The 25,913-nt window shown below is 36.1% G+C and overlaps 1 protein-coding gene across 2 annotated transcripts in view; it reads left to right on the forward strand.

The window, feature by feature from the left end:
* The window catches only part of PTPN4 (protein tyrosine phosphatase non-receptor type 4), a 109,555-nt gene that overhangs the window by 33,878 nt on the left and 49,764 nt on the right, over positions 1–25,913 (forward strand). For both annotated transcript variants that reach the window (XM_054277560.1, XM_054277559.1), the window contains exons 2-10: positions 4,500–4,654; positions 11,118–11,225; positions 14,113–14,155; positions 14,252–14,330; positions 18,050–18,094; positions 18,337–18,389; positions 20,373–20,493; positions 21,554–21,641; positions 22,392–22,480. In XM_054277560.1, coding sequence (XP_054133535.1) covers positions 4,517–4,654; positions 11,118–11,225; positions 14,113–14,155; positions 14,252–14,330; positions 18,050–18,094; positions 18,337–18,389; positions 20,373–20,493; positions 21,554–21,641; positions 22,392–22,480 — 764 coding nt within the window. In that variant the 5' untranslated portion in view covers positions 4,500–4,516. The remainder of the gene's footprint in view (positions 1–4,499; positions 4,655–11,117; positions 11,226–14,112; positions 14,156–14,251; positions 14,331–18,049; positions 18,095–18,336; positions 18,390–20,372; positions 20,494–21,553; positions 21,642–22,391; positions 22,481–25,913) is intronic.

The raw sequence follows: 25,913 nt of genomic DNA on the forward strand, positions 1-25,913 counted from the left end.
ATCAGTTAGTTTATTGTATGCCCAAGCAAATTGTCATTATACTGTATACATTTACATAAAAGAATAAAGGAGGCTGAAAATTCACTTCTGAAGCTTCTGTGTGCTCTTTAGTGCCCTAACCAAGCCAGTATTGCAGGAATGTTCTGCCCTTTGATAGGGAACACTCCCTGGAATTGCTTCACCACTTGAAACCTGAGCTCAGGCAGGAAATGTGCAACTTACTCCCTCCACAGACCTGAGAGGTAAGTGGAGTTACTTTGCACGAGTTCTGTCCTTCTCCAGTTGCTGTAGCAGCACATTCTTTAGACTGTTAATTCTCATAAATATTACATGCTTACCAGAAGATGCTGAAAAATTATAAGCAGAAAACCTTCATCATATGCAAAGATTGTCTGGTTTAAATAATCCACTTACATGTATAAAAATATTTTAGCATTAAGTGGCCGTGGCACTGCCCACAACATGGATATGCACACACAGTAGTGCCTTGCTTAAGTTAGCCTGCTGTTTAAGCCAGATGTTCCCAAACTGGTTTTTTTTGTTGAATCTCAGCTTTTGTTTTTACTCCTATTTCTTTTGGGGATGCAGATTTTACTTTGGAGCCTGAAGCAATCCTCTGTTCCGTACTAACATTAGCTATAATATTTTTATCGCAGAAGTATGCAATGAGTGTAGTTGAATTTCCATCAGATTTTCTCATTTTATATATCAATATTTGTTAGGAAATCAGCTGTAATTTGTAACCTTACAAGCAAGAGCTAGCCATCTCACTATTAGTAATTTTCAAAATATATAGCAAGAATGGCAATATGTGTTTGGGAGACATAATACTGTCTGTGTTCTTGGTGTATGTATTTCTGAAAGAAAGAAGTCACAAAGATGATATGGGTACAGTTTGGGGCCAATTATGTTGTAAGTTTATGTGTGTCAGTAAAACCAGTAATTGCAGGGTCTATCTGTGCTTAACAACCACGTCCTTTTTGTTAAGTGTACATGTGCTGATAGAGGTTTAAATATGGGTTGTGTGCACATGATTGGCCACAGAGCAGTTCTGTGTAATAACCCTGGCAGGTCTTAGAAGGAGGAGTATTTTTTAAAGTGCATATGATGGTGAAGGTGTTTTAACATATTCCTTACATTCTTCCGTAGTTTCTTTGCTGACATAAAGGACAAGATTAACTTGGAATGTGGATAAGAGAAGACAGTCAGTCTCTTGTCACCTTCCTCTCTATTAGTTTCATGGCTGTTTATTTCCATTTTGTAGGTGCATTTCAGGATTTAAGTCGTTCTGCTTGTAAAACTGTATTCTGTAGTTGCAAAAGCTCTTAGTTTCATGCAAGAAACTTGTCTGCTATGAGATGGTGGTTCCTATTACTGTGTATTTTACATGGGACATAGAATATAATGTTTCATTGCATTATCTGAAAGTACAAAATTTAGTTTCTTAAGTCCATGAAGAAAACATTCATGAATGACTGATGTCCAGCATGGTGGGACTATGAGCTTCACACCAGGAAGATGCTAAACTCCAGATTGGAACAGCATGAGAGGTGTGTGTGTCCTGTTTGTTTCCTTAAAGACAGTGGAGAAGGCATTGCCCTTCCAGTCTGCAAGCTACATCAACTATTGTTCTGGCCCAGTATAGCTGCTCCTGTTTCCATAGCAAACTCATAATACAGTGCCTCATTCTTGAATTTGATAATTTCATTTATGTACATTGAGAAAAATCCAGTCATTGTCTGTAACTATGCAAAATTTCTTTGTTTGGCTGGAGCAAAGATGATCTATGTTACAGCAAGCACCTTGATAGATCTGCAGGTTGGGTCTGCTGAAGGGACACAGTGAATGGTTTCATGGTGTTAAGGATTTTGAGGGTCACTAAAGGATGATTTCTCTTTGCTCACTCTTTTGGATTTGTTGCTGTGTGAAACCCAGTTTTCTGTCTAGTTTAAGGCAATGATGAGGAAGGAAAAGGTATTGCTGGTTTTGTCTTGATCAGCAAGTATGACAAAAACAGAGGAAAGAACAGGAGAAAAGATGAGACTTACCTTTTTCTTCTCTTAAAACATGATGGTTTTAAGATTGTTTTCTAGTTTTAAACAAGCCCTTTTTTCCCTCTCTGCTGCAAAACTATGCTTTGTTGAGTTAGACTCTCCCAGCTCACTACGAAATGCATTTGTGAGGACTGCAGTACTTAAATTTGAAAGCTGAACAGTCCTTTGTGCACTAGTGTTTGTATTTGTGGAAAAGCACTCTGAAGATGACACTCACAGTTTCTTGGTGTATTTGTAACTTTTTCAAATCCTTGTATATTACACTTATCAAGGAGTTGTTTCTGTGGTATAAAGAAACTGGTTTTAATCAAATTGTGTGCTTTCCTGAAACCTTCTTAGTTTCAGCTCAGCAGCAGATACTGTCCTAACGTTTTGGCTGTAGTTACCAGTTGTGTAGCTGCACTGATAATGCCAACCTTTATGCCATTACGACTAGTAAGGCTTGTAGATTGTGTCTGTGGCAAAACACTGTTTGTGAAATGTTACATGGTTGGCTTGGATCAGTGGTATGGAGGTTCAATTCCTATTTGGTGTTTAAAGGTTTTCTCCTGCTTTTTATTATTGAGGTCTGGAGAAGGTAGAGCAGAAGCAGCCTTTCATTGAGGAATTGTCAGATGGACTTTGTTTTTAGGGTTTACTTGAGAGTTTTAATGTTTTGACACAATTTTTCATAAATTTTTAATTAAGACATAGTCATAAATTTAGCAGCTGGTGGCTTTATCTGATGTCTGTATCATTCAGTTTGTCTTGTTGGTTTAGCAAAACAAAAATAAGCTTGCTGTAGTTCTACATGAATACAGCATTTCAGTTCTGAAGCCAGTGACTGAGTAGCCAAAATAAAAAAGCTGTCTGGTGAGGAAGCAAGGTACTAGTTAATCTGAAAATGCTGAGTAAGTCAGAACAAGCATTTTGCAAGGATGGATGACCATTAAGCAGATTTTTATGTGTCTTAGGTGTGTGGTCATACTTAAAGAGCTGAAAATGTGATCTAGAAAAGCAAAATACCTCAGGGATTTTGAGGGCAGTTGCTGAGGAGGTTGTCTGCAGGCAGTGGGAAGATGATTGAACCGCAAAGTCCCCGCTTGGTTCTTGGTATTCCACTTTCCCATGAGAGCCTATGTATCTGAGTTACCAACTATTTAGGAGGGATTGATCTTTCATTTCTTACCCCTCCCTCTTCATTTATGTACATTGGAGCATAGATACCTCTTATGATCCATGCAAGCTCTCTAATCACTGCTGGAATGTTTGCTCTGCTAAATTGTCCCTTTTTTTTTTTGTCATCATATGCTCCTGCCCCCCTCCATAAATGTGAAGTTAGTATGTAGATGTGTTTGAAGGCTTCATAATCTTATGCAGGATCAGGAAAATCAATCACTTTATATTCAGTTTTGAATGTACCTGTGTTCTTTTGCTACTCTCAGGGTATTTTAATTTTATGTCTCAATATATTCTCTACTTAAGTTATGAAACTTTCTGTTTGCTTACGCCCTTGTCAAAGGATGTAGAAATAGTTTGCTGAGTGTGTAATTAAGTGAATCACAGGCCCTGATCCTGTGAGGCACTTGAGAAAGTAGCTGGTATCATTGGATAGAGCTGATAGCTTCAGGTGGGCCCATAAGGACTTTGCTGGGCTGGGGCTGGATGATAATCACAAGAATCTTAGATTAGAAAAGTGGAAATCAATTCTTGCATTCTATTTATTGGCTCTCAGCACAGGGTATACACTTGTGATGGTCATGGTTGCTTGATGAGAGGATGAGAATTGTTTGTGCTCCCAAACTAAATGTGTAAATCCAATCAAATTGACATAGACAGAAGATTCAGTAGTTTGACAAACATTAAACTATTCATGTTGTAATTTAAAAAAAAGGGGGGGGAAAGAAACGATGCTAATGTTTTTGTTACCACTGTACATTCTCATATTTTGTGATTTTACAGTGAATGCACAGGCCTTGCAGAATAATGCAAAGTCTGGTTTGTTTGCTGTTTTCTTTTTCTCCATAAAGCTTTTCATGTAAGCATTTTTTGCTGTTTTGCACTGAAATTAGTTACTTAATTGCATCTAATGTCAGGAAGCTAGTAGCCATAATGCCTAGCAATTACAATGCTTTTTGAATTGAAAATGTTGTGAATTGTTGTGAATCTTTAAAAACAAACAAAAACCCTATGAGAAAACAGCAAACCCACAAAACAACCTTGAAATAGGGAGGGTGTGGACAATGGGCAGAAAGTAAAGGACTGAGTATTTTGGTATAAGGTTGTGTTGTAACACGTAAGGCATTGCCTTCTTATTGGCTACTGTGAATTTAGTATTCACTTTTCTTCTGTCTGTAATGGACTTTTTAAATAAAGGACTTGCTGTCTTTTCACCTTTCTTTGAAGCGAGACGTTGTATTTGCATTTTTTGGCACTTTGTGAATGTTGTGTTGGCTTTGCCTGCAGCCCCTGTGTGGACAGTAATGACCGCACGTTTCCGATTGCCTGCTGGCAGAACCTACAATGTCCGAGCGTCTGAGCTGGCACGAGACAGGCAGCATACGGAGGTGGTCTGCAACGTTCTTCTCCTGGACAGCACTGTACAGGCTTTCAGAGTTAATGTAAGTACTGCTCTTACTGCACATCAATATCTGCCTTCTTGCAGATCGATGTCCCGAGCTTGCTTTCCTTTTCTGCGTTTGTATGGCTGCAGTTTGACTTTCAAACAGTGTGAAGTAGAGAATAGAAGGGGAAGTTGTGTTCAGGCAGGCGTGCTTGTACACGTGTGCAGTTACTGGGAACTTAGTCATTCTGGCATCCTCTGTCATACTAACACATCTTCATTTCAAAATCCAGTGTATGGAGCATAATTTATTTCTAGTAATTCTCTTCATGGATTAAAGTTGTCCAGTGGAAATGGAGGACAGTTTTGCCATTGAGTTGAATGCAGCTTTTGTTCTGCTGCATTCTGGTTTTTGTATTTTGAGCACGAGTGAGATGGAGTGGGAACTCTTCCCGTAGGTGTATAGCTGACTGTGTTCAATCACCTGTATGGTTATACTTGGTCACAGCTGCCATCATCCCTGCTCTTTGCTTTCCTCAGATAATGTTATTGTTCTGTGATTTCCCTCACTTCAGCTCACCACTTTCTACTACACTAATGAGAATGACAGGAAGGAAAATGGAAAGCTGGTTGCTGAATACTGAGAACTGTTAATGGGAAAAATCAACAATTTTTGCACATGAACCAGAATTTAAAATAGGTTATTCATCCCATTTTCTAACAAAAATGTTCATGATGTTGTGTATATGTGACACAAGTGCAACCCTTTCTTTCAGCTTCCTGAGGGGGAAAGAAAAACCCATGAAAAATAGGCAAGGACCTCACAAGAAAACATTAAAGCATTTGAAGTCATCTGTGTGTGAGAAGAACTAGAACTCAACAGGAAAGAAGCTGTAGGTTTTCCTGTGGTAGTAGAACTCTGCTTTTACTTTGAAAGCTATAGAATTGATGACTTATATAGAGAAAGGTTGAATAATGTGATGGTGAAAGTTAACAGGTGGCATAATAATTAAATTTTTTCAGAAGGAAATTGAACTTCAGCAAATGGAGTGTAGGAGTATCAAATAAGGCTGTGGCACTTCAGATTGGAAGTGAGGGAGAAAGTGAAGCAGTTGTCAAATCTATATGGACAAATACAATTCAGACTATTTAAAGAAATCCTAATGCTCAGTAATTATATTGGATTCTGATACCCAGTGTTCAGCAAGGATATTGATATATTTGAATGTTTCAGGGAAGATTTGTGAGAGGGATTGCCTTTTTCTGTTCTGTAATCAGTGGTTAGAGCCTGCAGCTGCTAGTCACAAGTGAAAGCTGTTATGTGGCAAAAACTTGCAAGAATGCAGCATTCAGAGCTTAAGGTTCACAGGCAGATCTGGTGGTTATTTGTTTTAGATATGTCAGTCAAGATGGAAGGGTTTAGGATAGTCTCTTGAGACATTTTTGTAGTCCATTCAAAAATTACTTAATTTTCCTGGACTTCTGAGTAGTAAAGTGTGGGAATTTTGGATGATGGAGCTGAGGGACAGATTTTTAAAGACTTGAATTTATTAACATCAAGCCTCCTTTCCCTTCTGAGATAATTTTTTCTATATCCTTTCCCCTTTTCTATATCTCTTAACTTCTCATCATTGCTAACATTTCCCAGTCTATACTGCCTGCCAAAAAGCAGTATGTGCAAAATGTAGGTATAAAGCATTAGAAGTGCATAAGAAATTTTAAAGGTTGTCATCTTTCCTTTCAGGTGCATGAGTTTTCCATTAAAGTATCTGTCTTGTGGTTTTTTCTTATGAAGAAAGTAAAAATAGGGAACAATAAGGAATAATTGTTGGGCAGTAGGTATGGGAGATGTGCTTCTTTCTGATCTAGGTGTTCAAAAGCTGTACATTTTTAGAGGATACTAATGCCTCTAAGAAAAGCAGAATCACCAGCTATAAATCCTCAAATGTCTGTTCTGTCTCTCCCAAGAAAAAATTATGTAATATGTTCTTACCACCTCCCTAGTGTACTAAATATTTTAGTTGCATGGATCATGCTTTACTGCTTATACAGATCAGCCTGCAAGTTTGTCTATTAAAACTGAGTCTAGGGAATAAAAAGTTCCTTGGTGCTGAACATCTTGATCTCATGTTTTAGCCTCAATCTGTTTTTTTCACAAATAGGGAGTAATAAAGTATTCATTTGTAGCAAATGTAACCTACATGCCATACAGGTTCTCAGGTTTTATAGCTTTGGTTTACTTTATTGTGGTTGACACTATACTTAGCCATAAATATTTATGGACTTGTTTTCAAAATAGGAAGAACAACGATAACATCAAATAAATTAGCACCTTTTTTTTTCTCCTGGTGATTGCTATAGGTATTTTGTATGCTAATGATTGTAAAAATCATCTGGAGGATGCAGTGGTGTGTTAATGAAAATGTACTCAAATGCTGTTTCTTCTCCAACAGCAAAGTGCTGATCACAGACAATGTCTCTTGATAATTTCTGTGATGTTCTAAGTTCACAATTCAAGCAGCCCTTTCCATTGATCTGAACAAAAGGCACCTTTGTGCTAAGCCTCACCTTGTAGAGAGCATAACAAATCAAACCAGATAATCCCCATGGATTGTAGCCAGAGAAAGGCTGCACTGGTTCCAGGCAGAAGAGTCAGTTGGAATTAACCTGTGCCTCTGTTTGAGGAGTACAAAGCCTTTCTCTAAAATGCTCTGCTTACCAAATGAAGAAATCCTCCTTCCATCCTGAAAAGCAGATTTCAGTAGAACAGGTAGCTGGAAGAAGGAAGGCTGATGTGAGTTAACAGCATGATCAGGATGATTTGCATTACTGTAAAACTGTTTCTTCGAGATCAAATTACTTTAATTTGTTTTAATTGCTTGTTTAAATACCTAAAATTACATCTTTTCCATGCAGGCTGGCTTACTTACATTCCCTGAAAGCCAATATGTCAAGGTAGATGGGGTGGGTTGTTCTGTGAGAAATGCTAATGATCATGGACAAATGTTTCAATTTGGAGCCTTCACTATCCCAGAACTTCAAACTTAATGAATTTACACTCTGATGGAAGCAAAATGTAAAAACCTGTAAAATAACTCAAGCCAAACAAGGAAAGAACAAACCAAACAAAAAACCCCCATAACCACCCCTCTGTAATTTTAGACATTTTTAGTAATTTTTAGTAATTTAATCTTCAGCATTACTTTGATACTTGCACTTTTTTCTTTGACCAAAAAAAAAATTAATTAAAAGAATAGTATCAGTTGTAGAAGGAAAGGAGAGAGTTGAGCAGTGTTGGGGAGTGCATCTCCTGGAGCATCAGCCCAGGCATTGTGGTGAGCTGCAAGGGAAAGGGTTTGTGTTGCCAGTAGTGAAGGAGCAGCACAGCCTCCCACAAATGTGTGAGCAGCAGAGCTGTGACCCACTCCAGGGAAGCCCAGAACCTGTCATCCCCTTCCTCTGGCATCAGAAATCCAAATTTTTCTGGGCTGACACGGCAGCAACGTCTTGTGGTGTTCGCTGTGGGTGCAGCCAGTTCTGTGGGCAGCAGCACAGCCAGAGTGTCAGCAATGGGGACTGAGGAGAGGGTGGGAGCTGGTGAGCAGAGATCAGACCTGTGTAATGTGTAACCCTGCAGGTGTCTGCCTAAATTTTCACGCATGGTGTGTGTGAACAAGTGACAATCATTTTGCAATTAAAAGTTAATCTGTATATATCTAGTGATACTAGGTATATCGTTCATAAAATAGTTCATAATTCATGTATTGATGTTTAGTGTCTATGTCAAATTTGGCCTAAGAGGCCAAAATTTGTGACACATTCTGTCTCCAGCAATAACTAATAAGTGCATATAACCCTCTAATTCTTCAATTCAGAAAAAAATGGACATTCTTGTGTCTAACTCTTATGGTTTTGTCTTAGATAGTTCTCATTTTTCATACATGTTTTCATTATTTCTTGTTTTGTGAGGAAATAATGTTTAACTTGAATCTGTAGCAACAAAGCAAATTTCTTATTATGCTCATTTACATTTATTTGGTTTGCTTTTTTATAAAAAACCCCAGATATTTAAACTTGCTTTCATACTTTTTATATTTTTGAGCAGCTGTTCAATGTTATGATAGTATTACAAGTATTTTGGATCTTTCTCAACAAGCAGAATTGTGACCTTCACCTGCTTTGGCAAGCTGCAACATCATTACATAAATATCAGAGATGGGTTAAGCTAAGGTCTGGTTTTGCTAGATGCTTATCTTTATTTTGCACTAGGTAAAACATTGTGATCCAAACAAATGCTTCATGTTGAAACCTGTCTTCTCTTACCAAATTTGCTGCTCAATTGCAGGAAAAACACCTTCCTTGTGGTTGTGGAATGATGTTCTGTGTTTCTTAATTCAAACTGATCAGCCAGTTCTAAACTTTTTCATTAGGAAACATTTGTTCAGGTTTTTAAGAAACAGTATACATTGGCAGGATTAGATTGGAAAAAAGCTACAGAGATGGTATCTGCATGCTGTTAGAGGAAGTAACATGTCAGCTGTGGGAATGGCAAGACTAAACTTAGGTTCCAGACATCTCCCATTTTCTGGTAGTTTCTGTTATAAGTTCTTAGTTTGTGTTCTTATTTAAATCTACGTAGGAAAAATGCCAAGAGGCAATTAGTGTTGCTATGTAATTTTAAAATTAGCTTTATTTGCTGTAAAAACTGTACTGATTATTGGTTTATTTCAAAATATAACAGAAACTTCTAATTTAGTAAAAATTTAAGTGACTATATTTGGATTGTATATAAAAATGCCTTATGCATTTATGCTGTTGTACATTTATTGTGTTAACATCTGTTTTTTTCTTTGCTTGTTTTTAGTAATTTGTAAAGTAAATTTTTCAGTGGTGGACTGCTTATCAATGGTGCTCCTACATTTTGTAAGACATCTTCTGTGTACCATTTAAGGAAAAATAAGGTCTTTTGCAAAGTAAATACTGGAATTCTTAGGTCACTTCAATTTAGCCAGATTTATATGGGACCTGAAATATATCCCTTATGTAATTTCAATTTAAAGATATATGCAAAGTTATGGGTATGATTGTCCTCATGGGATATTTCAGACATAATTTGTGTATAATTATTCTCTACTTTTTTATTATTTTGAAATAAATTATCATGATTCTTGGAGTTCTGAGGCTCAAATAACTGCCTCTGACAGTTTATTAAACTTCAGTTGAATTCAGTGTAGTTTCATCTGAAAAAAAAAAGTTAGTTTTGATAGGATGCTCTTAGATGTTAACAGATATCTGAAGGTAGATGTGTAGATTTTTCTCTTGTATGGATATTAATGGAATTCTTGCAACATTATCTTGATCTTTTAGCTGCATACTTCCATTTCAACAGCTGTAAAGGTAAACTGTTATGTAATCTGTATGCAAATCAGGGTCCTTTGGGAGCAGAACAGCAGGGATTTTTGTTCTAAAACTCTATTTCTAAAAATTATTCTTACTGCCTACAGTAAACAAGGCAAGATGTATCAAATCCACTGCAGCTGCAATAATGCTTGGCACCTAGAAGATTATTAGAAACCTCTCTGCTTGGTGACAGAAAGTAGAAAATCTGGGTGGAAAATGTATCAATCATCTCTTTCACATTTCTTCTTGTTTGACAGTTCTTGCAGAATTTTGCTTGTCTTTTGTATTTCAAGGTGCTGTGACACTTTTAACTTCTTTGGGAAACTCCCTTCAGATTTCACCAAATGTATTTATTGAGTCCGGTCATAATGGCACACTCAGAGTTTCAGTTACTATGTTGGCAGTATTTCCAGGTTAGGCAAAAAATTGCTAGGTACTAACAACTACAGATTCTTTTTATATCACTTTGTGGGTAACATTTGTCCCTGTAGTGGAAATCAGGTTTATTCACTTGACTCTGAAAAGAAGTGTGATGCTACTCAGTTACCTTGAATTAATTAAAATGGAGTGAAGTGCTGTCTTAGAATGTATGTAAATGATACTTCTTGGTTAGGTATTTGGCTGTTTCAGCTGTCTCTGCCATTAAACTCTGGAAACATTTTCAATATGCTGGTTCATTTAAAGTCAGGAATAGATTTTGAGATCAGGAAGGACATTTTGTGTAGACCTGTATGTTTGAATTCGGTGACCCAAACAAGATTCATGTTTGCACCGAGTTCTTTATTAATTCCTGACTGGTTTTTTTCCTTTTCTGCTCTCCTTTTAAATATCACATTTGGCTAATGAAAGGCTTTCAGAAATAATCATGTAGCTAGCTGAGAAGTGAGAAGTTCTTACTGTCAGAAGATGACAGAGAAGAAAAATGATTTCCTTACATATGTTTCAAAAAGAGATGAAGCTCGTTTAAAAATAGTGCTACTGGGATACACTTTGTGATATTTTAAAAAGTGCTGCTAGAGCACATCTGAAAGAATTGATATGTGCTCTACCTGCCTGAAATCTATGTGTCCAGTTATATATATTTATTGATTAAAGAAAAGGTCTGTATTTTTTCTCTGCAGAAACACGATCAGGGCCAAGTTCTGTTGGACGTAGTCTTCAAGCATCTCGATTTGACAGAGAGAGATTACTTTGGTTTACAGTTGGCTGATGAATCTACTGATAACCCTGTAAGTTATCCCTTATAAAACTGTTTTATAAGTACAGTCTTTAAAACTCATAATCATGTTCATCACTGTGGTTTGTGTTATTTCAAGAGAGGTAAATAGAAGCTGTTGCAAGATTGTGCCATCTTCCCCAGCTGTGTCATTTGTGAGGGCCTCTATCATCTTTTATTGTAGTTACAATAAAATTGCATGTTAATAGTCCCAGGTTTGGAGTAAAATATGGAGTTCTGTGCTTATGAAGTAATATCTTAAAAGGATATTGCTTGTTTTGTTATATCTGTTTACTAGATTGCATTATCATTGTCAAAAAAAGTGAATCTGTTTTAGATTTGTGGTTGTATTTGTCATTAGGACTTACAGAATAATGAGGGGGTTTTAGATTGTTGTGTATGAAGTTTCTGTTTGTAGCCCAGATACCTGCTGATCCTTCAGTAGTGCTTGGTATAGTCCAGTATCTGACAAGGGCAGTCATCTCATCAGTTTAACAAAGAAGGGACTCCCTTGGAAATTTGTATTTACAACAGTTCATAGGCTTAATTGAAAGGAAACTCTACACAACTGAAACTACTCTACACAACTGAAACTTTGTAAATCATGAGTAGAAACTAAGAGATGCAAATGTAACATTCACTGCACTAGTTACAGTGGTACTGCTGGGATCTTGATTGCCTCGAGAGCACTTCTTGGATATTTTCTTTTATAAGTATCAAATAGTCAATACTTGTTTTGCAAAGTGCAGTTTAGCTAAGCATTATTGCCTATAAGACAGTTCTTTACCTAATTCTTATTATATGTGCAGCGCAATGATAGGGTCAAAACTTACTTCCCAATTTGTGCATCAAAAGTCAGCCACATTCATTTGTTGACAGTTTTGTTAAGACATTGATGGACTGCCTCTGAAATATTTTTATTCTAAACTTTGTTTCAGGCTTAAAAAACATAGGCAAGCAGAAGAAAAGGCTGAATTATTTTTCATCTTTTTAAAAGTATTTAATTGAGTATTGCTCAATATTTCACTTGACATACAGAAATTTATCTGGCTTTCCAAAGGGTAGACCTCTAAGCTCTCTTTCTTTTAGTTTATCTCTCTGGGAGCAGCTGAGCACAACACTGTAATACAAGGATCTGATTAAGGGTTAGTCTGAAGCAGTGACTTAACAGATATTTGGTACAAGCACATACTTTAAAGTTTTTTTTAAATTTTTTTTAGTTTCTAAATATTTTGTCTCTTCAGCACTATCTAGTTGCCATGAAAACAATGTGTCAGAGCTAAAAAGAAATATTACCTATATTAGTCATGCAAGCTTGAAGAATGCATGGGTTTGAATGATTTCAGGTCTTGATACACATTTACTTTTACACTTGTTTCATTTGGACAAGGAAACCATATTAGGTTGACAAATATTCTAGTTACTTGTGAAATAATGCAGCAGAATATTGCTAAGATATAGTTAATGCAGCAGCAGATAAAGATGATGAGGAAAAGGGGATTCTGCTAATTGAGTGTGAAACCTCTAGCATTGTGCTTAAACATGGATCTCATGAATTGCAGAGCCTTTGTGTTTTCTTATAATATTAGTATCAAAGGAAAAAAAGTATCTGTTGACATGTTTTGAAAGATTCTTATATAAATTACCTATATATCCCTGGCTAGAGTGTTCTTTAAGCTTTTACATTTTGTCTTAAAAGTTAATTGATACTGTATGAGGCTTTTTTTTTCAGGTATTCACACTTTTGAGGCTGTATCAAACAGTCTCTTTACTTCCTCTTGAGCTGACTGCTACAAGGATACAGCATGTAGATCTAGTCATCATTATTTGTTATTCCTCATGAAAAAATTACTAACTTCAGGCTAATGAATTAAAAAATGACAAAAATTACAGGACTAACTTCAGATCCACAGTGTGTGTTAGGTAGCTCAGGTACCTGTGTGTTTGCTTCCTTATCCTTCACCTGAAAAACTAAAAAGCCCTGTGACAAGTGTGAGGGAGCTGCAGGCTGTAAGGGGTAGGTGTCTGTCATTGCTTAGGAACTGTGCCCATATAACAATTTCCTGAGGCTTGTGGGCTTGCCTTGCAAGGCAGCTCAAGGAATTGAGCAGTGTTTATACCAAAGATAGACTTAGGAGGTACCCGGACTGAGTTGGTGTGTACAGAGACTGCTGGGTTGCTGATGGGCAGTGGTTTAAACAACTTGCAGAACTTTCCAGGCAGTTGTACTTTTAGCTGAAATTTGCCACATTGATTTTTATAAAGCTCTGCCTGTACACAGCAGTGTTCTCTTGCAGAAATAATCAATATTTGGAACTGTTCAGTAAAATTATTCTGTAGTCCTTAATCCAGGAGGCTGAGTGCTGAGTCTCTGGCTTCCAAGATCAAGTTAGTGATGTAGCAGTGCTGACACAGGCTGACAGTTTGAGCCAGTGGGATCACTCCCTGGATGTGGCAGACTCACAAAATCCAGAGTCAGAAGTACTGGAAGTAGTTAAACAAATTAACTTCTGAGTTGGGTAAATGAGCCTGCTTACAGCTCTTCACTAGGTTTGGTGGTTCTTCTTAAAGAGTAGCTGACAGTTGTTAAACACAGCATAGTTGGGTTCTGACCTCTCTCAGGCTCCTGTGACAGTCATGGAAGCAACTCAAAGCGGAATTACTGCTGTAAAACAGATATCTGGACAACACAGGTTAATCTTGGGGAAAGAAGAGCAGTAGCAGTTGTTGATGATAGTGGTGATGTCTCCAGAATCAGTAATAAGCCTGTGTATGCCAGTGAGGCATTTTGGTAAAAGACCAAGTAAAAAGTAATAAAAAAGCACCAGTTTCTTGATGTATAAGGCTGTGATTTGAACTTTGTTTCTCTGAAGTTTGTGTTACAATTTGTCTCTTTCCAGAGGTGGTTGGATCCAAACAAACCTATCAGGAAACAATTAAAAAGTGAGTAATGTATGTATTTCGTCAATTCATCTGTTGTTATTATGCTGTTTTTCCAGGGTGCCCTGATTAATTAGAAATAACTTTTCTTGACCATAGGAGGATCTCCTCACAGTCTGAACTTCAGAGTTAAGTTTTTTGTAGGTGACCCAAACAAGCTCCAAGAGGAATATACAAGGTAGGTCTGTTTGCTTTGTCAATAAAATACTTCTCTAGAACAGTCATTAATTTCTTTAAGGTATAACATGGAATTTTTCTTTTAACTCATTTTTGTTGTATGTGCAAGCTTCTAAGTTTTGTCTAATAATTACAGATATGAGCTATGCAGTTGTACCAAATCAGTATAACAAAAAGCCTCTGTGAATAAACTTATGAATTTATATGCAAAGTGAAGTAACTATATGAAGCAGATGCTACCAAGTAGAAACAGAAAAGGGAAAATAGAGAAAAAAGGAAGAACTTAATCCCAGTATTTACCAATAAGTACAAATTTATAATTCTATCCTTCCAAGTGACTAAAAAGTTGCTGAACGTTCTGCATGTTTTCCTCCCCAGTTTTCTACTTAAAACTAATAAAATGAATCTCTGTGGTTGGAGTTGTAGTTTGAATCACGTAAGTTTATTTTGATAGCAGTGTGTTGAAATCTGTTAAAGAAAATGCTCAGTGTGAATCAAAATCAGAGGCTTGTGAATTGCAATTAGTCCCTGAAGAAATGCCTCAAATTTTCCATATTTTTAATTACTTCTGGCCCTCTACAAAAATGGCATGAATCGACAGATTGGAACTTTGGATGTCGGCCATTCTGAAAACAGGTCAGCCCCATTCAAAAAAATTATTGAGGATAGCTTTTGAAACCTGAGTACCAAAACTGTGACAATTTGAGTCCACATTTGTTTATCATTGCCTTTAATTTGTCATATTTTGGACAAAATTCTGCACATATCTATGCAGACAGAATTGACTAAAACGAATTAGAGATTCTGCATGAGACTTTGTTTTACTGAAATATTTACTCTAGGAAAATTTGCCAGTTTACTCTATCAAAATAATGAATAATGAAAAACATGTTTTCTGAATTAAAGGAAAATATGTAATATTCCTGAAGAGATGAAAAAAAGGATTAATGTTGATCAGTGTGAAGTAAACCATAAAGAAGGAGAGAACTGGAGAAGTGCTATTCTCTAAATACAAAGCTATAAATACAGCTTTCTTTTAAATGGGAAATAATGTATGGTTTCTGTATCTAGGTCAGCTCTGCCTTTTTTGCTAATAGGCCTAATTGCCCCTGAGAAAACTCATTTGTATTTGAATTATTATAAAGAGAGAGATATTATCCATGGGCTTCTTTGGAGTGAAGTTAGGATGCCATGTCACAAATATGGGTTCTTTCACATAATCAGTATTCCCACCTCAAAAAAGGGAAAGAAAAGAAAGTGCAAACTTCTGACAATTCCACCTGAAGCTGAGACTGCTCCAAAGTGCTCAGTTTTTACAAATTCTATGAGAACAGAGGAATGACTCAACACATGAAGCAGCAGGAAGAGCTGTCAGGGAAAGGTTCAGTGTCTTGTCAGCTCTCTGTGCGTTCACGTGAGCGAGGCAGGTTTGAATACCCCGGGTCAGGAGAGGTCAGCAGGAGCTCAGTGTGTGCTGCAGAGCTTTGCTTGGAACTTGGCTGGGGAGGGAATGAAGCTTCATTAGTGCTTCTCCTGGCAGGGAGAATTGCTTGTTAACGTTGACTCCATTAGCAGTAATTCTGTCCTGCCCTTCTCTAGCTATAGCTATATAAGCAAGATGAAAACATGGTCATGCAGTGCTGCCTTTGTTGCTTTAGTGGAGTCTGTTGTTCAGGCTTTTGCAGATCTGCTTTGCTAAAGCTTCTATTGATTTCCCATTTTGCTCAATAATATGTGAGGCTTCAGTGTCCAAAGTGGTGATTGGCTAACCAGCCATTAACCTCACTGTTCACTGAAAACAGTGGATAGAAGATGAATTCTGCTTGGTGTCCCTTAATCAAGATGTCCTTTAAGTACCATGAAATATTTCTAGTAAAGCTTTATACCAAAAAAATCCAAATAAAATGGAAGTGCAGCTGTATATTTGTGAAGAGATGCTCAAGAAAAGCATGGGAAGCATATCCATTTAATATATAAATTTAACTTGTAATTTATTGTATTTATTAATCAGTAAAGAAATTTGCTTCATCTATTTTTTTATTTCAATATGCATTTTAAGTATTTGAAATATTTGAGATCTGTAAAGTCTGGAGAATGTCTAAGTTTTAACTTCTTGAGGTTAATATCTTTTAAACAAAGCTTCTTGCCTTTTTGGTCAGTTAAAGCATCTCTAGATGTTTTTGTAGGGATTGAGCACATGGACTAATCTTTGCTTGTCAGTTCACAAATGTTTTCCCTTATATTCTTACAAACTAGTTATATGTGTTTTATATATCTATATATCTATATCTATATATCTATATATCTATATCTATATCTATATCTATATATATATATATATATAGCTTTCTACTCTTATATAGCTTGTAAATAATTGGATTTCTCTGTGAATATTTGTAAATGTTTGTAGATAATCCACTTTCTGGAGACTACACAGTAAGGAGAAGTCATGTTATGTGTAGTAAAGTGATATATTTTGGCTTTAATTTCTTAGTTGAAGTTGTTGCTGGGAAATAAATATTTAATATTTAGTGCTTTTCATATGTAATATTGATGTTTGTAATGAATGGGTATAACCCAGCTTTTGAATCAGAACTACACAGAGAAGACCAGGTGATTATTATGATAGTAATAATGTAGGGTTTAAATTTATAAGAAAGCAGGAATGATGTTTAAATTTGCCACTCAGTGATACTTTTATTAAAAGATTTAAAAGGCAGTGGAGACAAATTCTACACCACCTTTTATGTTCTGTTCCAGGAATTTCTATTCTGAAAGTTTAAGCTTTTGCTAATATCCTGCCACCTTGATAAATCTTGTTTGGTACCCCAGTGCAATCTCTAGTTCACTGAAGTTTTGTAGCAGGTGTGATTTGCCACTTGATGAACATGTTTTACTTTTGTCAAATTTTCTAAAACCTCTCAGTGAAATATGAAGGAACTAAACTGAATGAACAAAAGATTCATTCTGAGACATTAACAAAATATTTGGAGTTTGTTGGAGAAACAAAGTAATTTAGAGGGAAATTTGTATTTTCTGGCTAGTTGGAGTTCAAAGTCATGGTGTTTCTGATGCTCCTGTTTGGTGGGAAGTAGTTTGTGTTTTAAAATGTTTGGTTGTTCTTTTTGTTATATCAATCTCCTTCCTGACTTGAAAGAGTGGGCATGAAAAAGCTAGATGAATTTCTAAAACAAGCTTTTTTCACATCATAATTTAAAGAACACTTTGGAAGCTCAAGGGAAGTTAATTGAGAGGTGTTTGACATAATGGAGTACTCAACTTTAGTAATAACAATGTAACTCCAAAATACTAAAAATAATGGGTAAAAATAGTGAATATAAATGAAAACACAGCAGTATCAAATACTCAGAATAAATTACTTCTACCTGGAGTACAGATCATTCGTATGAGGGTACCTCCATGCACAGAATGCAAACTGCAACTTGTGGTTGCTGTATAAAGCAGGAAAAATGTGAAATTTGTAGCCTTTTAGTGAAATATGAAGTATAACTTCATAGCCTGTAAGTCATTTAATTTGCCAAGTCGTATTAGTTTACTAAGCAAAGTTTCATTTCTTTCCTATTAGAGTTAAGGAAGCAGCATGCAAAATGTCAAGTGTTAGTTTTACGCTAACTGATAGCAAATTATATTAAATCGATGAAAAATGATGGAATTATTTTGATTTTAATTGTAGTGTTTTTTGTTTGCTTTTTAAATAAGGTACCAGTACTTTTTGCAAATTAAGCAGGACATTCTTACTGGAAGGTAAGACATTTTTCTTGTGTTAAACATTAAATGCAAATCTGGTCAAGAAAAAATTCATAATGGGAGATTTTACCTGCAAAAATAAAAACATATTAAGAATAAATCACTGTCTATGCAATGGAAATGTTTATAATAATTACCTTTCAAATTTTTCCATAGACTATAAAAGACTAGAGTTTTCATAATCAAATGTCATATAAAATATGTAATTTTATTTATTTATCATTTTAAAAACAAAACAGATTGCCCTGTCCTTATAATACTGCTGCTCTTCTGGCTTCCTATGCTGTTCAATGTAAGTATAATTAGTGTTTGTGTACTTATTAGTACTGAAATATATAAAAAGTCTTATTGATTAGTTTCTAAAGAATGTACTTTGTATAGTATTATACTGTGGTGTTTGTGGGCATGGTGCTAATTTTCTTATGATTAAGGACATTGATTGGTTGTCCTCCCCCAGTATGTTTTGCTGAATTGGATATGGAAAAAATACTTAAAGCCATGCTGTTACAAAACCCCAAATCAATACTCCTTAATTTCTGTGCATTCTGAGGCATGGAATTGTGGCCTTGAGAATGATACTAAAAAGTATTTCTTAAGACATACTAGAACATTTTTAACATTCTATACAGTGAACCTCCAAATAGGTGTGGAAAAGGGAGTTCTGGTCTTATCTGGCCAAAAAGTTCAATACCTGTCTTTACAATTTTAAGCCACCCAGTAGTAGTTGAGTAGATGAGTTTTGAAAACTGAGATTTAGTTTTCTTCCTCACTCAGTTTTTCTTCATAAGCTGAAATGAAGCAATCCCAATATATTCATTCACATTCATGTGTTTTTCTACTCTTGAAGATACTTACATCTACCTTAGTATTTTGTATACTTTGTACATATCAGAGAAACAGTGTCCATGTTAATACTTTCATAAAAAATATATAGTAATGGTAATGTCATGTTTTATGCATGGTTTGCTCAGTGGTCACCTTTTTGTAGGTGAATCAATAGAACAGTTTCTCTTAAACAAAACTCCCACACTTCAGCTGCCTGAAAAATGTTCTGCAAATGCTGTCATACCATAGGAATTAGTCTTAGAAAAGATGAAGTATTTGATAACAGGAACTGTGAAAACTTGATAACATTTTTTTGGGAAATACTGTAGAAGTGGTGGGTATGCACAGTGCATTGTATTTACATTTATCCATGACATCCTGCTGCTTCTAAGTTTGCCAGTGTGCAGAGCTCTATCTAATGACTCCTGTAGCTGCCTAGTAATAAACTTCCTGGATTCTTTATAAATACATGTAAATAGCAGATCTCAGCCCTCTACTCTTGGATTTCAGCAAGGAGTGCATTCTATTATGAAACCTGGTCCAATTTTCTAGTTTTTAAATTATTTAAAGTAGGATCTGTTTGTGGTGATGCAAGTGCCTTCCCTTCCTTTCCTCATCCTCCTGCTCAAAAAGTGCCTTCATCTGCCTTGTCAGTGCTGCTAGGCCTGCCCAGATCATGATATATTATTTTTATCTCTCCTCTTTTCATTTTATGTTTCTTATCTATCACTGTCGATCTGCTACATGGATTGCAGATACTTAAAGCTGAATTTTTTTCTACTGTGGTTAGAAAGCTTCAAAGAATTTAAGCAAATGTTGTTTATATGCTGTTTTCTGACAAATGTGATTGTAATCTATTTCTTATAATTTTAGGAAAGTGTTACAACTTATGTAAACACACTTTAGTAGTTTCAAGTAGAACAGTTCCAATGTAGGTGTATGTATGTGTACTTTGTTTCATACATACAATTGAATGTACAAAAAATATTTTTCTAATGCTTCTGAATGTATTTTGGTGCAGAATGAGTAGCTGGACTTTGCAGATCTTCATAACGAAATAGCAGTTGTAGTGTTAAAAGAATAAAATTGTGTAATCACATGAAAACAAGCAAAAGTAAAATAGTAAGAGAAAATGGAATACTTTCCTATATATATATATATTCTACTTAGTGCTAGCTGTAATGACAGCATTTATGGATTAATTTGTCTGTTAAAAATTAAACACTTTATGAACTTCCTTCATAAGTGCATAATCAAAGCTCTCTCTAAATAATCCCACTGAGAATGTGACTGTTTATTCAAAAGGGAAAATGGGAGTCCAAATGTCTTCTCTGTTTTTCTTTGCTGTGGATCATAAATTATGTGGGAGCAGACTCATGTGAATTTGGGGGCATTGCACAATGCCAAATACATCAGTAATAAACAATAACCTCTCTTTTTAATATTTTAGCTGAGCTGGGAGACTACAACCATTCAGAAAACTTGCCAGGCTACCTCTCAGAATATTCTTTCATCCCTAGCCAGCCTCAAGACTTTGAAAAAGAAATAACAAAATTACATCAGCAGCACATGTAAGGATTTACATCAGAAGATACTGACTTTGTCAAATCCTGACTGCTGATGCTGTGCTATTATACAAAACAAAATAGTGTTTTTTCTTAAAGGTTTTGGGGTGGGTGGGTTGTTGGGTTTTTTGGTTGGTTTTGGTTGTTTCTTTTAAGATAATGTGGTTTTTTTCTTTTTCTAGACTAAATACCTGTATAATAAATACCATTGATGGTTTATACAAAATATGAATATCTAAATTAGTGAAATAATGAACGTGTTAAGTTAAAGGTTCTCTGAAAACAGTATTTGTGCATATTATGTTGGATATTAACTTAGGCAGATAGATTTTCTTTAAGATTTTTTTTCAGTCTTTGGGATTGTTCTGAGCATAAGGGCTTTGTTGTCATGATGCTCTTTCCAGTAAAACAGTTGCTTTAGAAGTAACAAAGTCCTTTTCTTCAATATCTGCTCTTTCCTGTACACGAGTCTCTGACCTTTCAGAAAGAGGAAAAGGCAATGAAGCAATGGAAAATATTTTTTTTCAGTATGTAACATTGTGGTACTTCCAGTGATGGTTCCTTCCTATTTTAGAACTTAAGTGCCTTTTGTTAGTTAAATGTAACAAAATGTAAGCCATATTTATAAAACATTTGCTTGATCAGGTCATTTTTGCTTTCAAAAGTACAGAATGTTGCATTAATTTCAGATAAAGGCTTAGAAAATTCTCTTAGCTATGTTAAAGACACTTGAGTGAGTTGATGGTAGTTTAAATTACCAATTCCAAATACAGAACTGTAAAACTAATTTCCAGATTCTAGGGCTCCACAAACATTTAAATTATAAAGTACATTAAGATAAAATATGTTGTGAGCTCTTGTCAAGACTTTTGTACTTCTGGAAACATAAATACTTTTCTGTTAAAATTTTTGAGTTACAGTCTGTTTATCATAAGAAAGGAAATTCAGATTTCAGGGTGGGGATAGAAGTAGTAAAATGAATGCAGATTTTCTGTCTGCACTCACCTGGGGAGCCTGATGTGGGAGGTTGTGTCAGAACATTTCTGATTCAGCTGCTTTCTTTCAGAGGGTTGTCTCCTGCAGAAGCAGAGTTCAATTATCTCAATACAGCACGTACCTTAGAACTTTATGGAGTTGAATTGCACTATGCAAGGGTAAGTTTGGATGAACTAGTGTTGCAATGTAAAAATGTATTCCTCTGAGATTTATGGGAAAATACACTTTTCTTTTTGTGAGCCTTTCTGGCTTTTGCTTACAAGAGAAAATAAGAGAGAAAAATATTATACTTTTAGGTGCCTTACTGGGGTTTACTGATTGAATATCCAGTTTCACCATAAAGAGGGCATTTCTTTGCTCATATTTGTGCTTAGTTATCTGTGTGTTAATCAAGTTGAGCTTTGTTGCCTTGAATGCCATATTGAGAGTTCCATAGCAGGTGCTTGATTAGAGTGCAAACATATTTCAAGAAAAAAGTGCTACTTAAATATGCTTGCAATATTGTTTGTTTTAGAATCTCTCTTCTCTGTGTTCTGAGATTGCAGTTTCCTTTCAGGTAGGAATTAAAGTTGCTGGTTGCTTTTAGTGTAGCAAATGCCAAGCTAGTCTATTAGTGCTGCTATTCTTAATAAATCAGAATACCCTTGTATTTGTTTCATCAAAGTTGGTGAAAGACAGAAGATCCTATTTGGGAAATTGAAATTTTTTGGTAGCTTGTAAGGAACTCAGAGCAAACATTCAGGTTTGTCCTAAAGAGGAGGGAATAATTTAATTTCTTATTTGTCTTATTAAAACACATTTCCTTTCACATTATTTTGTGTATTTAGACAGAGATGAGAATGAATATATATGAGGTTTGAAAAGATATTTATAATGTTCTTCAAATAATTTTCTTTATTTTTTTAAAGGATCAGAGTAACAATGAAATCATGATTGGAGTGATGTCAGGTGGAATACTCATTTTTAAGAACCGTGTACGAATTAACACCTTTCACTGGTAAGGACAGCTGCTTAATGTTTTTATTTGCTATTTCAAAATATTTTTACCACTCTTAAAAGGATGAAGTTTATGTTGTTTTGTATCACGTTGAAATTATTTATGTCACATGCCATGGGGAATTTTGTGGGGGGTGGGGAGGGGTTTGTCCTGGTCTGCATGCTGTGCTGGTAAACAGCTTTGAAACTCTAATGAAACTGTAATGAATTTCAATACTCTTTTTCTTCAGGAGTTTGCAAGCATACTTTAACTATATAGCCAGGGCCAGTGTGGTGGGCTAGCTTACAGTCTTTAAAGAGACAGGTGAATTGAAAAATATTAACTAGATATTGACTGCTTTTACCGGTTTGGTGACCTTTAAATTAATTGTACTGTGTGCTTGAAATTGAATGTAGTTGTGATACTTGTGAATAACTGAGGTGGAGCATTTGTTGTCATCTCTTCATCTATAAATAACCATTTTCATTATATTATCCAAAAAGTGCATTTACTGTAGTTAATCTTTTAATCTCTAAATTCTTTAGAAGTACTCTATAACCTCTGTGGTGCTCTGCAGAAGTTATGTCACCTTTCTGGAAATGCCTTTCTTAGTTCCTGCAGAAGTAACCTTCCCTTGGTTTCCTTTGCTGGCTTGGAGCTCACTTTGACAGCCTTATTACTTGTGTTGCTGAGTTGCTATAGCTGCATTCTGAGTGGGTGAAGTCAGTCATATAAGATTATCATAGCAGACATTAGTTCACCAGGCACAAAAGCTGTTAGTTCAGGAGAAATTATCAGAACTGTTCATTTGCTACTGATTTTGCATTTTTGTTTGCTGCTGATGTGTGTTTGATCTTTTCTGCAACCCAGTGAATTTCTGAGATATTCTGGTTTTCTGTGCTAGGCTTAGTCTCAAGGTTTATTGTAGGAAGTTACATATTTTGTGGTTTACCAAGCTGAGAAACAGTGTCATTGGTTGAATTTTAGTTGATTTTTGCAGAGAAAAAAAATGAAGCTATATCAAAGTGTTATCTGCAGCCAGTACAACTGAATGTGGTGAACATTTTACCTGTATGCCTTTGAAGAAAAGTAAGACTGGGACAATTACAAAGCATTTAAATTTCCAATCTTCATGGTTATTGGCTAAATTAAAACTGGAATTTGCAATGATAAACCTGAAACTACTGTACCAGTCAGTCAGACCTGCCCTTATAGTAGTAACACATTCCAGGAAAGATATCCTTCATGTGGTGAGAGTTTTGAGATGTTGGAGCCATTTCTGGGCTAAGGCTGCATTACAAATGGAATGCTGTAATCATCAGGAAGGTTTTATTTCAGTCTGATTTTACTGCTGTTATTTTTGGGAAAACAGCAATAGTAGAACTAGGTTCTCTAAATCACACTGGTAAATTACTGAGTATGTACAATCTAAGTCATAATTAAGCTACACGTCACTAATGGAAGTTGGAGGTTTCTCTGAGTTCTGCTTCATATTGTTTGCATGCCAGGGATGCTGATCTAAATTCTCTGAGTGTGTTTTTTTTGTGTGTGTAATTACCTAAACAGTTCTTCTTTGTATTCAACCATATCAGCTGACACCAGGGATATTAATTTCTTGCTGTGAAGACTATAGTTCCAACATAATTGGTCTTTACCAAAAAAAAAAAAAAAAAGAACCACCCTTCCCCATTTCACCCTGTTAGAGGCTTTCTTTTGCTATGAGTGATAATCTTAAATGGCAATTTCCACAATATAGCTCAATAATAGACATATTACTCTTTCTTTCTATCCATAATCATGCTGCTGCTCTTGTGCCACTAGTACTGATACTACTTCTTTTTGCTACCACTTATTCTTGCTCCTATGCAGCTGGAGCTATGTAGTGCTTTATAGGTGGAGTAGATATTTGGATACCTGTTTTTCAGTACTCCTGAGTTTTGAGACAAGTGAGAGGATAGAAGTGCATGTACATGGGAGGAAATACTTAACTGTATTGCTTAGAGAAGACTCAAGTAAAATGTCTTTGCCCTCTCACTCTCAAATTTGATATTATATCTAAATTGCTTTTTATGAACCTTTTGATCATGGGGAGAAATTAAACAGGAGGAAGACAAGTGTGGAATAGAAGAAAACAAAGGACACTGCCTTTTATCCATGTGTCCTAACTTGATCTTCCTGTATTGTATATAATGCTTCCTTTCCCTAAACTTTGCTACCAGGCACTGAGACCTGGGAGTCCAAGGAGATTGAAGACCAAAGGAGAAGATCATGGAGTAGGTCAGCCTTTCCTTTGTTACCAGACCACCTGCTCAGCAGTTGGAAACATGCTTTCCTTAGCCTGTTGTTTGTGGTTCTATCTCTGGAAAGCTTTGTTGCCTTTTGCATCCAGTGCCAGTTGCAACTGCAGTTGTGCTGTGGATCTCCTGGTTTTACCCCTCAGTGATTAGGTGGTACTGTGTTCTTCCTTGGTCATCTGATCCTGCTTACACATCTTGTGCACTTCTTGTTTTTGAGCCAAATCAGCAGTTCTGAGTGCATCTTGGCTGGCCTCTTTTCATGCTTGCATATTTTCTAGCACATCAGGATTGTTCTTGATTGAGAAGATTGTCCTTTAAGACTGACTACCTGTTCCTCTGACCCAAAAGCAGCTTCTGTGGGATTTTGCCCACCAGAGCTCTGAACAAACTGGAGTTCCCTCCTGAACCCATGGTTTAGTCTTCTGCATCCTTCCCCTTCCTTTCAGATCTTTAGCTTCACCATCTCCCAGCTGCTGGAGCCCTTTTTGTCTTTGGCTACTAAATCTGGACAATCCTTTCTTGTTTGTGAGTTGGGCTGCCAGGAGCATCTTCTCTGGGTGACTGGTTCAGAACCTGTGTCCAAGAGGTCTTGCTCAAGGAATTTGCTGGATTGCTCATGTGCTGCCTTATCACCTCCCAAGGGCTGGGGTGGCAAAGTCCTTGTGAGAACCAGGGCTCGGTATCAGGAGATTCCTTCCACATGTTCGAGGACAATCTGCATTTTAGACTAGAATTTCAAATACCTCTTCATTAAAAAAGATATATTTTATTATTTAGGATGTCTGAGGTAATCAGACATCTTTCCTGAGATGGGAAATCATACCAGGAAAATAATATTGGTGCCTGCCTGTTCCTATGCTTTTCCTTTTTATCCAGCATTGCCAACAGTCAGAGAGAGGAAGCATGGACAGGATGCCTTTTCCTTGGGCTCAGTATGGATATGCTCATTCAGTGCCTAGCAGGGTATTAGCACTGCATAGGAACTCTCTCATTTGCTGTATTTTTTTGAAATAGCTGGGAATCAGCTTTGCTGAGTCATTTCTTTGTACTTGAGTGGTGTCTCTTTTGAGTTGAGTTAGACCTTATTGGCTAATGTTACAGCTTTGAGTCTGTTCCAAATGGTTTCAGGCTTAAAAGTCAGCTGACCTCACTCTGTA

This window comes from Melozone crissalis, unplaced genomic scaffold, assembly GCF_028551555.1.
Source record: "Melozone crissalis strain CALT ecotype California unplaced genomic scaffold, PUWL_Pcris_2 ptg000023l_1, whole genome shotgun sequence".
NCBI classification, from domain to species: domain Eukaryota; kingdom Metazoa; phylum Chordata; class Aves; order Passeriformes; family Passerellidae; genus Melozone; species Melozone crissalis.